General features: G+C 37.8%; 2 protein-coding genes across 2 annotated transcripts in view; both read right to left on the bottom strand.

Moving 5' to 3' along the window:
- Window positions 1-17531, bottom strand: part of LOC140152762 (cartilage intermediate layer protein 2-like) — a 273597-nt gene that overhangs the window by 53427 nt on the left and 202639 nt on the right. The window lies entirely within an intron of this gene.
- On the bottom strand, window positions 4692-17178 carry LOC140152761 (nuclear exosome regulator NRDE2-like). Its single transcript, XM_072175249.1, has 10 exons — window positions 16877-17178; window positions 14966-15404; window positions 13088-14100; window positions 12221-12357; window positions 11611-11740; window positions 10105-10310; window positions 7963-9289; window positions 7162-7295; window positions 6610-6681; window positions 4692-6122 (listed from the first exon to the last, which is right to left on the bottom strand). Exons 1-10 carry the CDS (start codon window positions 17022-17024, stop codon window positions 5997-5999), a joined length of 3732 nt encoding a protein of 1243 aa, XP_072031350.1. The 5' UTR covers window positions 17025-17178; the 3' UTR covers window positions 4692-5996.

The raw sequence follows: 17531 nt of genomic DNA, 5'->3' as shown, positions 1-17531 counted from the left end.
AAATGAGACACATGTAGCAGCCGACAAGTGCATCGTTTTGATATGGATGTACACATGTATATAAGGAGAGAAGTAGTAATAGTGGACTAATGGATGCGATTGACCATGATGATACAACCAATGCAGGAAGAAAAATTATCTTGCCACCAACTGTGTATGATAGTCCTCACTTCTATGCAGAAGCCTTCTAAGATGCAATGGCAATCATTTGACATAATGGTAACAGGTATGATACAAGCAGAGAAGAAGTAACAGTGGACTAATGGATGCAATTGACCATGATGATACAACCAATGTAGGAAGTAAAATTATCTTGCCACCAACTGTGTATGGTAGTCCTCACTTCTATGCAGAAGCCTTCTAAGATGCAATGGCAATCATTTGACATAATGGTAACAGGTATGATACAAGCAGAGAAGAAGTAACAGTGGACTAATGGATGCAATTGACCATGATGATACAACCAATGCAGGAAGTAAAATTATCTTGCCACCAACTGTGTATGGTAGTCCTCACTTCTATGCAGAAGCCTTCTAAGATGCAATGGCAATCATTTGACATAATGGTAACAGGTATGATACAAGGAGAGAAGTAGTAACAGTGGACTAATGGATGCGATTGATCATGATGATACAACCAATGCAGGAAGTAAAATTATCTTGCCCCCAACTGTGTATGCCTGGTAGTCCTCGCTTCTATGCAAAAGCGATGGCAGCACTTCACCAAAAAAAACTGGACCAAAGCAAAAAAAGGCACAAGATAGCGTTGATGCATTTGACAGATGTGCAATTCGTCGATTAATTCAAGATATGTACTGTGACAAACCTGGCCAACACTTGCTAGAATCCATGAAAAGGTTAGGTCTGAGCTGGGCTTTACAGGTTCTATTTCTACACTAAGACGTATCCTGCTAAATATGGGCTACAAAATATAAGTCCTGTAGTGAAGCTTCAAGAAACGTTTTAAAAGAGCGAGCAGATGTAATTGCGAAGAGGCAAACATTTCTGTTAAAAATGAAAGACTTAAGACTTACCGGGGAAAAACTGGTATATCTTGACGAGACCTGGCTTAATTCCAATCACACCCTTGGTAAATGCTGGTTGGACAAAGACAGGTCCGGTGGAATCAATGTTCCTAGTGGTACAGGAAATCGTCTCATCATACTTCATGCTGGATGTGAGGATGGATTTATTCCAGGTGCACTGCTGTGCTTCCAAAGCAAGAAGGGCAAGGCCGATTATCATGATAAAATGGATGGCAACAGGATTTTAACTTGGTTTAACAATCAATTTCTCCCCAACTTTCCAAACAATAGTATTATTTTGATGGACAATGCGTCGTATCATTCCATGATAACGAATAAAATACCAACATTAAACTCCAAGAAGGCTATAATGCAGCAATGACTCCTGTAAGTGCAGTACTTGCCCCTATAATATACATATATTTCTTGTCACCAATGCGCTATAATTTTTGAGAAAAATGCAAAAATAGGCACAATATTGGGCAGGGGTGTAGTACCCCCTTAAGTCACACAATCAACATATACTAAATATGGACAAAGAAAATAAGTTCCGGAAATAATTTTGAAGCTGATGACCGATTCGGTACAGACCTTTTCCGAGTCTGAAGTTCAAAGCTCACATCAATGTTGAAGTAGTTCACAGTGTAAAAGCTGTGATAACCCTAGATACAAATATATCACCAAGGGATGCGACTGGATAGATATTACCAATGACTAGATAGCACACCAGATATGCCAGCGGGTCACAAGCATTATGGAGGATATACAAGGTGAGACTCCACCTAAGGTAACCTGCTATTATGAAGCTACCTTGCCATCTAGAAAATGAAGAGCTGGTTGTATTAACAAGGGACAGGCTGATCAGGCTGTATATATAACCACCAAGCACAAACTTGACTGAATGGTTTCAACTAAATCAAGAAGATCCCAATAGAACAACCATACTGCATACAGACACCTGCCCCCTACTTGGAAACTGTCTTGCCAACAACATAGTTAAGGTTACCACTGGTCAAAAAAACTGCCGCTTATATTGGGCTACCAAGTGGCAGCTTTAAAACTAGGTACAATAATCATACCATATCATTCCATCACAAGCACTATGAAAAGGAAATATTTGGGCCTGTAAAAGAAACAAGGCGGTTCTCGAACCACGAGTCTCGCCTGCTTTTGTGACCGCCTGCTTTTGCGATAACTGTTGGTAGAGAGGTAAATGAATTTGGCGGTTAGCGGCTGGGCACGATTATCTGGCCGATGGTAACTGTACCCACCAAGTTTCATGACCATACGACAGTTCTTACTAATTTGACCTCAGATGACCCCGAAATGACCTTCCAAAAATTTGGCTTTAAATGTTGACTGTACCCACCAAGTTTCATGCCCATCCGACAGTTTTTACTAATTTGACCTCAGATGACCCCTGGTAACCTCAAAATGACCTTCCAAAATTTGGCTTTAAATGTTGACTGTACCCACCAAGTTTCATGTCCATCCAACAGTTTTTACTAATTTGACCTCAGATGACCCGAAATGACCTTCCAAAAATTTGGCTTTAAATGTTGACTGTACCCACCAAGTTTCATGTCCATACGACAGTTTTTACTAATTTGACCTCAGATGACCCCTGGTGACCCCAAAATGACCTTCCAAAAATTTGGCTTTAAATGATGACTGTACCCGCCAAGTTTCATGCCCATACGACAGTTTTTACTAATTTGACCTCAGATGACCCCTAGTGACCCCAAAATGAACTTCCAAAAATTTGCCTTGAAATGTTGACTGTACCCATCAAGTTTCATGCCCATACGAAGTTTTTAATAACTTGACCTCAGATGACCCTGAGTGACCTCGGATGACCCCGTAATGACCTTCCAAAATTTGGCAAAACCAAAGAACTATTTCATCAAAGTAATAAATCAAAACAGAAAGATGCTTCCTTTACGAGTTATCACTCATTGAAAGTGCTACTTTGCTATACTTTACATGGAAAGCGACTATCTTAAAGTCGTCATATTTCCTTAATTACATGACCGATCAAGCTGTTATTGGGATATGTGATGCACAGTTGAAGATTAATTATTAAAAGATTTGGTGACCTCAGTTGACCTTTGACCTTGTATGTGACCTTTGACCTCACGAAATTGGATAAAGTATGTTGCGCTGAAAAATCAAATTTGGCAATACCAAAGAACTATTTCATCAAATAAATCAAAACAGAAAGATGCTTCCTTTACGAGTTATCACTCATTGAAAGTGCTACTTTGCTATATTTTACAAAGAAAGCGACTATCTTAAAGTCGTCATATTTCCTTAATTACATGACCGATCAAGCTGTTATTGGGATATGTGATGCACAGTTAAAATTAATTATTAAAAGATTTGGTGACCTCAGTTGACCTTTGACCTTGTATGTGACCTTTGACCTCATGAAAATCTAATCAGGTCGAAAGTACCTCTGGCCACGCATAACTCCCCACCAAGTTACGTCACTGTACCCCATACGGATCTCCAGATAATCTGTTCACAAGGTATTTTGCTTATTACGCATATATTATGCAAATTAGGTACTTAATTACCATATTTTACGCTCAAAATCTAATCAGGTCGAGAACCTCTGGCCCCGCTACTCCTCACCAAGTGACGTCACTGTACCCCATACGGATCTCCAGATAAGCTGTTCACAAGGGTTTTTTGCTTGATACGCATCAAATACGCATAAATTATGCAAATTAGGTACTTAATTAGCATATTTTGCGCTGAAAATCTAATCAGGTCGGGAACATCTGGCCACGCTACTACCCACCAAGTTACGTCACTGTACCCAATACGGATCTCCAGATAAGCTGTTCACAAGGGTTTTTTGCTTGATACGCATCAAATACGCATAAATTATGCAAATTAGGTACTTAATTAGCATATTTTGCGCTGAAAATCTAATCAGGTCGAGAACATCTGGCCACGCTTACTCCCCACCAAGTTACGTCACTGTACCCCATACGGATCTCCAGATAATCTGTTCACAAGGTATTTTGCTTATTACGCATAAATTATGCAAATTAGGTACTTAATTACCATATTTTGCGCTCAAAATCTAATCAGGTCGACACCCTTTGGTCATGCTACCCCTATAAAGTTTCATCATCATAGCACTTACGGTTCTCAAGATAACGCGTTCACAAGCTTTTTCCGAACACACGCACACACGCACCCCCACCCCCACACACCCCCACGGACACACACACACCATAGTGATTACTAAGTCTCTCCCTGAACATTCAGGCGAGACAAAAAAACTAAACTACTTAATTTCATGGGGAATCCTGAACCATTCTACCAACAACAGACGTAGTTCTGTACAACGCAATCTTTGTATGGAGGAAAAACTCCACATTTTGTACAGTAGTAGAGACGATTCAGAATGCATTCCAATTAATAAGTGTAATGAGCTTGTGTCTAAATGCCGTCATGGTAACCATCGACACAAAGCGCCCAACCGAACCAAAAAAAGGTAAAAATGAACGTTGTTTGTTGCCTGACGATCGCCTTACATAACTTAAGTATGTGAAACTCTAGTAGTGTCATGTAATGTCGCGTTTTGTTGCGACATTTTTCGCGTTTTAAATTTAGTATCGCGGGTTTTTAATTAAGTGACGCGACACGCGCCATATTTTCTATTTGGAACAGGAGATCAAAAAGATGAATCGAGAGTCAGCGCACGGTATAGCGGTAGGCCTATTCCGATAAGCAAATAGCCTTTTTGTATATATTTCTGAGAAACAAGGTATGTTGAAACTTATATTTAATGATTACATGATTTATATAGACTTTGTAAATTCTTTTCCTAATTGTGTACTATAGTTAAAATCATTGAAATGCATATATTTCAGACCTCATAATCACAGTTGTTTTAATAAACTATAACAAAGAAGTAAACACATGCTCATGCTTCGATGTTATCATATTAATCAACGTGAAACAGTTTGCCACCGCTACGATCATCTCACGACAAGTAGCATAACATGCTTAAAATAGCACTATACAGGTTCCTATGGAGCAAAGTGAAGGGTCTGAGGAAATGTCAGATCAAACAAGTCACAAACAAAGTGATCATGAGCAAATTCACCAAGGTGCATGTCCACAGACACAAATAGTTTACAAAGTAGTTCACAAGAGGTATTAAACAAGGAAGATAGTATCAGAAGAGGCTGCAAATGCAAGTAGAAAATCATTATCAGGTGATAGAAATTAACAAATAACACAGATGCTGATGCCTACTTCATAGCATTTGAACGTTATGCTTATCGTGAGGCATTTTTTGTCTCGCTAGGGTGGTCGTTGCCACCAAATTTCATGAACCTGCAACAATCTATAGTCTCATCACTGTAACCCATACGGATCTCTAGATAATCTGTGCACAAAGTTATTTTGCATGATATGCATAAATTATACAAATTAGCTACTTAATTACTATATTTTGGAAGTTGGGGACCACTAATTACACTCCCACTTACTCATCTAGCGGGGACCTACGCAAAGTGCTGGTGTCCCGCTAGTTGATATAAAGTCCATATTCTCCCAGTTTAATTTTGTGTTACGTACTAACATTATTTTGATTTAGGGTAGCAATATTTGACAGAAAAGAAGCATTTATACTAGTGTACTGAATTAATTTTCAACACATATTTTTTCAAACATAATTAATATCGAAGATTATGATAATTTGTCAACCTTTTAAACACTTGAACTCAGTCAAAATCAGAGGTTACCAAGCAGGAAAAAGCAAACTAAAATTAAACAGTGCAATTAAGTTTCCACTTTAGAAAGTAATCAGGGCAATCAATATTTTGTCTGAGTTCTGTGAAAGATGTCGTCTTGAAGTACTCAGTACTATATGGCATCTGAACTGGAGGTTTACACATCAAACACATACATATGCAGGCAATATCAGTAAGACTCTATGTCATTGGAAACCTCATCCTTGCACAAGAAGTTCAATCTCTTCTATGGGTGCCCTTATCCGCAGCTCTTTCTCCATCAGCAGGTCATGGAAGTCCTGTAACTTCTCAGGGAAGAACCTCACAGCATCTACATACAGCACCTATGAACAGATGAGAAATATTCAAAACAAAATGTTAAATTCTTCTATTCTTATATCGAGAAAGTAAAATTTTAACAAAATTCTCACAACTTTACATTGTGGATGTGCAAACACTGGATATTTCTTGAAGATGCTATTCCTGTACATTTTCATGTAGCGAGTAAATGTGTTCATGCAAGTTGAACAAGAGAGACTGACATACTATAAGTATAAGATTGTCTGTACACTTGTTAAGCACGATGATGTGGTCTGACAGAATTCTTGACCTGCTATACCATTATATCAAACAGCATCTGGATTGATTAGGGCAAGTCACAGGGAAGGAAACGGCATCAGAGTGTAAATATGGAACTTAAATATAGAAGTGTGACATACTCTGTCTGGCATTTAAAATATGATGTGTTGATGTCACAAGTTTGTTACACACAAGATGACATGTTTGTTCAGAAACATGTGTTCAGTTTAATTCTTAAATGTTGTACTGTACCTTAGCCCATGGGCAGTGTTGAAGGGCTTGATAGAAGATTGCTTGTGCTCTCTTGATGTTGCCCTGATGAACCTACAAAACAAATGAAATTCTTGGTCAGCCAATACGGTATTTTAAAACAACATGTTTTAAGTAAAACTTTCTAATTCACACATTTTCAGACAGTGTTGGATGTAAGACATTTTTTATGCGTAGCATTATCAGCTTGCACTACTTGATTTTTGTTACATTTGCACACTTCACTGTATGACATAAAATTGCTACACATTTCCAAAATTGTGTAGCAAAGTGACCAAAATTGAGTAGCATTTTGCTCTGCGATACCTACCGCCTACGTCCAAGGCCGTTTTCAGAATCTCATTTTATAGGGTGACCATGCCCAAGAGCTCACAGCCTGTAATAGGGATTATGTAAATGACACCTGCATGTCAAAACCATTACTTTACCTTTCTTTAATATGCTAGATTGGATAAGAATTCAAACCTCAACAACTACATGTAGGCCTATACATTGCAAATGTTAAGCTCAATCAGTACAGCACTATGCACTTGCCTCAAATTGTATGTAGAGTCTCCAGAGAAGAATACAATGCCTGGATGCCTTGTGAGATACTGCTCTGTCAAACAGGGATCGGATACGATTACTGACACCAGTCTCGGGTAGGCTTGTTATCTCACCAGGAATATCTGGAATATAACAACAAGATATCACCAAACCATAGATTGGAACAATGTGGGATTGTTGATCCGCTGTCATTTTGAATTACAATGACAAATATTCTACAAATCCTGACATTGGTTATATATTCACAGATATGTGTGAGCATGAATTAGCTTAAAAAGTTAAAACATATTATATTTGGATACAAACAAGTTTTAAATTCAGTTTTCCGCGAACATAAATGAAGGATTACATTGAACATTCCAATAATATAAAACAGAGCCACATGTAAAATACTCTATTTTGTGGATTTCCATAGCACCAGTATTGAGAAGAAACAAATACAAGATTTAACTATGAGGTGGATGAGGAGTGCAGCATATAGGTGTCATGCAGTTGCCTTATTCAGCCAATGTGAGCAAGCATGTTTGGTCGATCTATTCAAACCACTTTGTGCAAAATAGTCCCTCTTGCACTCCACATCCTTCTCGCAGCAAGCCCTCTAATCATCTCAAAGTACATTAATGTGGATACTTTCCATCAATACAATATGCCAAGTTCTGCTTATTCCCTGAGCTATTTAAATTGTAAGCTGATACTATCTTACATTGATGACAAGCAAACAAAGCAAATCAGAGTTGTGAATACTAATAAGATTCAACATAAAATCTAAAGTCTATGAATGTTACTCACCTGCCTGCTTGGAGATCACCAGCTGTCTTTGCTTCTCAGCATGTATAGCACACAACCATGGTATTGGAGACTTGGCTTCCTGGGTAGCATGATCAAAGTACCTCCTGACCGTCCCAGCAATATGCGACTTTGCCTCCACTGAGATAAATAGTTGCAAGAAAGTGGGATTGTCTGGGAATTCCTTCAGTGCTCTTCTGAGTAGATTGCGCAAGGTGTTGAGTGGCACTGGATTGCTGAGGACATATTGTGCAACTAGTATGGTGTAACTTGTCATGACTAATTCATAATCCAAATTTTGTTGCATGTGAGGTAGGGTAGACATGCAAGTTTGATAAACAGGCTTCAGGCAGTTAAGTGTTTCTTCCATGACAACACTAGCAGCTTGGATCCCAACAGTTAAATACTGAAATCTTGCATAGCATCTTGCAAGGTGGACTATGTAACTGCCACATGACTCGACCAACTCAAGTGGAGTAATGCTTGCTTTGAATCCTTTCATTGCATCTTCCAACAATTCCTGGTAGATCTTTCTCGCTCTGATAATTGCAACCGATGGTATGACAGGATTTGATGACTTGTATGGAACATACTTATTGCTCTCTACAAAATTTGTTAGTATGTAGAGTGAACCAGAATTGGTTGAGTTATGTTTGCTTGAGTCACTATTGTCATCTTCTTTACTACACAACAGCTCTGTGTAAGTGGAAACCACCTGTGCTACAGTTCTCTTATGATGGGTTTCTGTTAATTGCTTTGCAAAGGATAAGCCCATATCAAGCATTTTACATGCATCCTCCTTGTTGCCAAGGGACCATTCCCATTTTGCAAAAACTTCCCATAGAAGCAAGTTGTTCCTATTTCCCTCTTCACTTAACAGCTTCTTAGCAAACTTCCTAGCAGCTTTGACCTGCTTTTTCTGTTGCTTTTCTGTTCTTTGCTGTACTGATACAGAACCCAATTCATGTTGTAACCAAAGTACCAGCAGATTAGTTCTTACAGGTTCTTTAAACAATGCTATTGATTGTGTGAAAACATTGGTGATAATGTCCTGTAAATCTTGACACACTGTCTCAGATCTAGAGTCCAATGATGTACAGTTGAAGGCCAATCCATTGCAATGTAATGTAGATCCACTACCAGGATTATGTATTGGATGGCACATGCCAGAGGTCCTATCATCCAATGAAACCTGCCTTGGATGTTCTAAAGTGAGGTGAAAACTTGTGGGTGTTGTTTGACTTGATGAGGATGGATTCAATGCTGTGTTCACACCAAGAAACTCCAGAAATCGAAGAATGAGTGTGTACTTTTCTTGTTGACTCTGAATCTAGAATGAACAAAGCATAACATTTTTACTACATATAACAGATAATGAAGTTTAATATTTGGCCAATGTTTGGAAATAAGGGCCCAAAACATGCACTTTAGGGGTGCTTTTTGTATGCTGTGACAATCCAGCCTAAAGACTTTTATACTCATTTTCTTTGCCTTATCACAGTTGAGGTTTGATCCAGAGTAATGCATGGTCTCATCTTAGATGCAGAAAGACCAAAGTAAAATTACTACAAAGCTTTCACATGAACATTTTTATGCAATGTATAAATCCTTGAATTTTGGAATGTTACTGAAACATGTTTTACAGATGAGTAATGTAACACTGAGCTCAGGAAGAACCTCAAATTTCAGGTTATTAGTTTGGCATACGTAAACCCAAAAATATTTGCTGTGAGTATGATCAATAAAAATAAGGGAAGAGGCTTACACATCATACACTTGGACATATAGAAACATTCAAACATTACAAACTAGCGCACAAGATCAAATTAATGATGCTTAATCGTTATTCAATACACAGTATGATCAACACACTACTGATAATTGAAACAAGGGAAACCATTCAATAAAATATAGCTACTCATCATCTTGGATGCAAAAGCACACATGTCAAACTACTGCAAAGCTTTCATAGGAATATCAATTGGACTTTTGGTATGTAAACTGATATACATTCAGAAAGAACCACAAATTTCATATTTATTTGTTTGTTTAGCATGCATAGTATCATAGATAGAAGTTTTTTAGAGTATTTACGGTGAATATGTGTAGTTTCTAAAATGGCAGCAACCTATTTGTATCCTTTACCTTAAATAGAATGCTACTGATATCATCAAAGAGTACCATTCTTTCTGGGTCCTCACAATCCTCTTCAGTTTCCCCTTTACTTGTATCTGGTCTCCATGGTAACAGATGACTTTGTTCTCGACTGATTTCTTCCTGCAACCACACTTGCCACAATGGTTTTGAGCTGTCTAATGTCTGGGATGTTTCATCATCATCTTCTGTGTTTGCTGAATGGAAGCAAAATAATCAAACTGCAACACTTGTTTTATTTTTTTAAATTTCAAACTCTAATCGTGACCCGCAGGTCAAATTGCTAGAATTGTACATTAAACACACCTAAACAGACACAATGCAATTTGCAGGCAGCAGCTTAATCAGCGCCAATATTGCAACATTGAAACAAACAACTATACAAACATCCAATCCAACCCAACCACATCCCCCAAGTAGGCAATGAGGATAAAGTGCCTTGCCCAAGGACACAACACGTTGGCACGAGCGGGGCTCGAACTCACAACCCATGTATTATGAGTCGGGCGCCTTATCCATTCGGCCACACATGCTCCCACAAAGTTTACATGTCAAACAATGTATGGTGTTTTTAGCTCAGTCAAATAATGATTTCCATGATTTTAATGCACTTGTGATGGATGTCTAAAAATATACTACCTCACTCCAGACCACTGGGATACACCACAAAAATACTATTATAATAGCTCCACCTAAAATAAATCTTTGCTGCAGTTGGATCATATTATATTCAATATTCATCACCAGAATGAAATACACCTTGTAATTGTAAATTAAAATCATTCACAAATAAGAAAGCAATCAAAGTATAGGATTAAATTCAACAAATTTACATAAATTATATTAGCTGAATTCATGAAAGATACTCTTGTACTTAAAGCTGTTGTTGTAAAAAACAATTATAAATTATACAGCTTGTTCTTTAGTGCACTCGGTGCGAATTTCACTGGGCTCTGTTTTAAAATTGGAGGGTTCGCTCAACAATTGAGTGTTTAGAGATGCCAATTAAGAGTGCACGGTAAAAAGCTACCTCAACGCGTTTACATCATTGACTGCACTCGAGAAAAGGAAATATAGTATACGGTATAGAAAGTTGATCAAAATTCCTTTCCCTAGACATTTATTTTAAGGCTGAGGTGCATAATCATGCAGTGTAACTGATTGGCTTCTCACATTATTAGCCATTTGTCTGCAAGTCTGGGAGTGTCCGATAAGACACAGTCAAGATGACTCGCAGGTACCACCTGGTAATAGAGGTAGTCATTGTGACGTCAACACCGCCATCTTGTGGGTACGGAGTTCCTTGTTGCTAAGATCACCACGTTGATGCTTGACTGAAGAGGTGCGTTGCACGCTGCAACTTCCGCGTAATCAGGGGCGTAATCTAACGCATGACATGCATTACGGCAGTACCAACAAGATGGTGGATCCCGCGGAAAAGGCTGACGGCCTCTATAGGAATTATGATAAACACTACATATCACTGAAATCAATTACCTGTATTCTGAGGTGGTACTTCCTCCCATCCTCCTTTCTCTTTCTTCATCATCCATGTCTTCCATCCCTTGGCATCTTTCTCTCCAAACCGAGGCTCATCACTATCCCAAAATGTTTCAAGAAATGCAACCTGGCAAAGTATAAAATTCCAAAATGAATGTTTATCAACTGTATGTTCTGTATCTGACACACTTTGAAGAGAATTTGCGTGACCAAGCAATGAAGTGATATATCTTATTATAATATTTTGCAGTAATCCTTTGACAACTGTAATGTTACAAAGTCAGAGCTAACAACATGTACGGCACATAGTTCATTCATAAATTTCGACTCGGCAACAGCAGATCGCCTCAGCAGCCAATTGCGCTCAGTTTCAACGCAAATAAATGCGATGTATGCTTAGAATACGATCTCGTCAAAGGTTTACTGCAAAAATATTATAAAGCAAATGTTTTCTTGCATAACACTACAATACTCACACATTGCAACAGTAAGTGGCTTCATCTTTGCTAAATGGAGTTTTACGTTAAGTTCAGCCTAAAGATCTCGCAAAACAATTACTGATATTATATGGACACTAAGCAAGCAAAGTAACTGAAAGAGAACATACCTGTCCTTTAAGTTTGGTATTTCCTTCTAGGTTATCAGGGCAAAAGCAGTTGAGTTCCACCATAGCTTGGAATGCTGCTACAGCTTTCTCTGTATGACCAGTTTGCCTCCATAGTTGACACTGTTGCACAAACATATCTAAAATGAAAAGGAATTAATCATTTAAATTACATGATTACCAATAAGTTGTAAACAAAATATCTCCCTGTAAGGTAATGTTACACAAGAACTTTACACAAGATGGTACCCTCTGGATGCTCTCTTGGGTCAAATTTGACTGCATCACATATTTCATCAGTGTTGCAAGTGATAAACTGTTCTCTTACAGTATGAACCAGAGATAGAGCTGTAAAAAGTCCCCCTTCATCAATAGATGTTTAAGACATGTGTGGACTACACTCTACCAGAGAAGTATGGCAGTCTTCTGCTCTGATTGACGCGACATACACAGTGCTTTGTGTTCCCTTCAAGAGCACTCAGTTGGTTGTTACAATTGTCAGATGATTGAATCAGTCAGCAAATAAGAACCACTTCTGTGTTTAGGCTTTGCATGCTCTAAATATATGTGAACACGTTCCATACATGTACATCTGTGCCAGAGACTGTAATGACTAAGACAAAACAACCAACTAATTCACAAAGTGGAGCTAAAAGTCACATTGAGCATAAAGGGTGCTGTACATAAAGCTGTATAGTAACAGCTCGATGGTGCTGTATGACAGTAATCACTCTTCATCTCAAGGTTTTCAATTACAATGTCCCAGCATTCAGGAATTAAATGTATAGTTTGTTTAAAACTATATAACCTCTTGTCCATAACCTTCTTCCATCAATACTCAATAATAAAACAACAATATTACTAACTTACCCATTGTTTCATCAGTCAATGCTGAACTGCCATCACTCTGCTGATTTTGATCTGCTGCTGACTGTAGAGCTTCAAAACATTTCTCATATAATGACACTGCCTTGGACATTGAAAATGTGGAGAACACTGACTGATTGAATAGGATATACTCCCTCCATAGTGAAATATCATCAGGATGAGATTTTAAAACTTTCTCCCACTGTTTTATTAACTCAGGTTCACTCCATAACTCCCTGTTCAGTTCTAATTCAGCAAGTTGTAGTTTAATATTATTTGGATTGACTTTTAATGCTTTCTCCAGAATGGCTTGTTTCTTTTCCAATACAAAATATTTCTTCTTCTTTTTCCTCTCCATCTCACTATCCTCACCTACGGATGCTGCATGTAGAGCTTCACCTGTATCTTGGAATTTCACAAACTCTAACCACTTCTGGATGTCATGTGGGTTCTCATGAAGATACTTGTTGAATTCAGTAACTTGTTTTGATTTAAATGATCTTTCCTCATTCTGAAGAGCTTCCGCAGAACTTTGCTTGCTATCCCATGTATTGGAGGACTGTTGTTGACCACTAATGTATTGGTTAGTTAATGCATCATACACTCCAAGTGGATCAACTTCTGATGGGTTTGATTTTGTTGATTCTGATTCTAAAGAGATGAAACTTTGCACAGGTTTGACGGAAGATGCATTTACAGGGTCGGATGCCTGTGGTAAAACAACATGTACACCCTCCTCCCTAAATGATACTCTTCCTTTTCCAAAATATCTATCAGCATCAGATTTGCTGCTGTGTTTCTTTGATTGCTTCTCTTTGCTGGTCCACCAAGATATTTTCTGTGTCTTTGTGGCCAGACCAAGGCATGATTTACCAAGTCGTCGATAAAATGCTGTGTCGGTGAAATGGAGAGAGTCAAAGCAGAGGTTGTTTTTATCTGGCTTGTTATCTAGATAATAAGCTCCTGCTGTACCAGACACCAATTCATCTAACCAGGTAGCCTTAGGTTGAATGTATCTACATACAGTGTATAAATGAAACATAATAACATTATTGAAAAATACTGTTGATGGAAATGATTACGGTAGTAAAAGTAATTACCGCTTTTCTGGTATTTGAAATTTTTAAACTAAGTTTGAGAGAAACGCCATGTTGGATTTTGTAGTGGCAGATTTGACTCAGTGTGTTTACCAACAAATTGCCTTTTCAAGAGTGTGTATATCCCGTGGGATTAGGTTGGTGCGTGATTCAAACTGCCACCGCAAAATCCAACATGATATTATTACTCACAACTTGTAACACACTTTAACAATGTTTAAATACATGACAATAGAGATATCCTCTGTGATAAATTTCATGTAAAGTCAATCAATGAGATCATACAATACATAAAATTCAAGTCCCTCATATAACTTTTCATTTCAGTAAAACGTAACCAAATTGTCTTCATGTCTTTAGCACCTTTTAAAAGTAAAAGTACAAATGTGGAGCCATTAATTTTTAGGTCATTTATTGTTGAAAATTACTAAATGCTGCAAACTATGTATGACCTGTGATTGTTCCGAACAAAGTGTTGTGGAAAACAATTGAGGAATATCCCAAGAGATGCAGCCCCAAGGGATATTCCAAGGTCCAAAGCATGATCTTTGTTGTATAAGTAAATTGTCCAGGTCCTACATTCAGTTAGGGAAGGGAGGGAACAAGAAGCAATAAGGAAAAGTATGGTACACATAGATAGCAACAGCATAAATGTTCCCTTTTGGGTACATTCCTGTGGGATTCAGGTTTGGGAAGAGTCTGGGGAAGGTTGCGGCCACAGTGCTGTAACGCGAGGGAATAATTCAGATTTTCTGGACCAATAGACACCCCCATAACATCTTACCTGTCTTCATGCATTTCCCCTTTCCTCTGACTTGAAGACATATCATTAGATCCATCAGAACTTGTAGAAGATCGCTGATGGGACCTTTTTGAGTCATGTTTATGTTTTCTGTGCTTCTTTTTCTTCTTGCTATGGTGTCTTCTTTGGCTGTCTTCAGAACCAGAACCATATTTTGTTGAGTGTTTGTGATAACTCTTGTGCTTTTTGTGTGACTTTGTTTTTCCTTCAAAGTGATGACTATGTTTATGGGAATCCTTTCGCCGTTTTCTTGATATGTGTTCCTCTTCAGAAAAACCTTGAGGTTGTTCTTCATGTGTACCAGCATATTCTTCTTTCTCTGGATGTGTCTTTTGCTCTCCACTACCAGTATGAAACTTGGCTATAGCAACAGCATCTTCAGTATTAAAGCTTTTATTTTCTAACCAATCAAGTGTTTGTCCTGCATTTTTGTGAGAAAATACAAAATGAAATAAATAAATTAAAGCAATTTAATGTGTTATTTATAATCAAATTAAGTAATTCTTGGCCAAACTGAAACATGCGTGTTGCGTGACTTGCGTCCATGTACATACTAAGCGTGTACGCAGTGTAAGGCACGTGTATACTTTCTTCTGTACCGCGCTATATTCGTGTGTTTTTATCGCGGAGCCACTAGCGTTCACAGTGTTCCAATTTGGCCAAGAATTACTTTTAATTTGATTATAGTTCACAGTGATAACCTTTTTGTAAGCAGATCAATAAACTATATGCTATTTTGTTTATATTTTTCATCCCATGCACCAGTGGATCACACATGATAATTAACTCCGACTGTCATTGTTATTATTCCTTGTCAGTGTCTTGATTAGGCTAAAAATAAAGGTTTGTCTCAAAGTTCGCGTAAAATCACACAATTTGAAAAAAAAAAGAAATACAGAATTTTCTTAAGAAAAGCTTTATATTCTCAAAATGTCTGAAGAAACCCTCTTAAAAACAAAAGTTCCGAACTTATTTCAAAATGTCGCCACACAAGAAAAAAGAAGTAGGCTCAATTAACGGTGTTTTGATTTTTGTTTTGTGGTACGGTAGGCCTACCATTATAAATTTCAGCGTGAAATTCCCATCTATTTATGCGTGAGACCTATTCATGTGGGTCTATTTTATGTATGTTTCATATCCACGCATCTATTTATGCGTAGAGGCCTATCGCGTCGTCGGCCTACTTTGCTCATATTTTTTCGGTTCCGTAATCAAGGATCACAACAACAACAGCGCAATAGTCTGACGATCGCTGTGAGGCGTGAAAATACTAGTTACTATGCTGAATAACATTTAGCCAAAATTGTTTTTTTTACATACATACTGCATATCCATGTACATATTGAGTATTTATAAAGCGCTGCTACATTAATGTGGCTGTACTCAGACATTGTTTCTCTCACTAAATTGAGCTTTTTTGAAATATATTTACTTTATTATGTTTTTTATAAATACAACTTACAAGGAAAGAAAATCCGGATTTGTTAACTTGTGGATTTTATTTCACTACAGGGGCGGAATTTCGGACAGAATAAGCAAAATATTAAATTCTCGATCATGAGAGCAAACTTGGGTACGCACAAATATTTGCGTCGAGTGTACTACGCAAAGACCTGCACTTACGGCGCAAACACAGCTTTTGAGAATTGACCAATCACACAATCGTTGCTAGGCAAGGTCAAGGTCAAGGCGCGATCGTGTTTTTCTATGAAAAGTACGCTGACGCAGAAGGTTCATTCTCTCATGATCGAGAATTGGTGTTTTGCCTATACAACTTACAAGAAGTTACACATGACATTGTACAATAAAAAACAATAACACAGCCATGCCCATGTCATGAAAACAATTAATAATAATTTTATACACATGAATCCCCATGATGATGATACAAACCAAAGGCTGCTGGGAATTCTGTTAAACTTTGCACCGTTGTGTCTTGCGTAGCACTGCCACTGGCGCTGGGAAAAAGTTGTTTGGGGAATTCTGTAATGTCTGTCGAATTTGGCACCGTATTTTTAGGAAAAAGTTGTTTTCCCGACATATTCGTCTCTACGGAATCAGTAAAGCCACTCTTCCTATACAATTTACGCCTGAAAATTTAAGATGATGTAATTAATAGATTCCGATTTCGTAATACGTATTTGGAGCTGTATTTTGTTGAAAATATACGCAGCTACGCGAAGGAAATACGTCTTCATCGCATCGTCTGCTAAGTTGTTTTTCAGCCTAAGTAATTTCGAATTCCGGCAGACTACGCGGCATGAAGCCGTAGAAGAGATCACTGCGTAAGTACAAATAAATATACAAACTGAATCTAGTTTAGTGTTTCTGTATTGAAGCGCAATAAAGTTTCAAGCAAATTTGTTTATACACCGTGAAAATAGTAAACTTTAATGCTTTGTTGGTTATGTTAATACAATATAATAATATTCCTGTAATCTTTTATTGTAAAAGAGGTCTCTGAATTGCAAATAAAGCGTTAGAAGATCGAAAATATCTAAGTTAAAATTAATTTTTACGCCACCAACGACAATTTTATGAAATTCCA

This window comes from Amphiura filiformis, chromosome 5 (assembly GCF_039555335.1).
Source record: "Amphiura filiformis chromosome 5, Afil_fr2py, whole genome shotgun sequence".
NCBI classification, from domain to species: Eukaryota; Metazoa; Echinodermata; class Ophiuroidea; order Amphilepidida; family Amphiuridae; genus Amphiura; species Amphiura filiformis.
The sequence above is the reverse complement of the archived record's forward strand: the minus strand, read 5'-3'. Positions and strand labels throughout refer to the sequence as shown.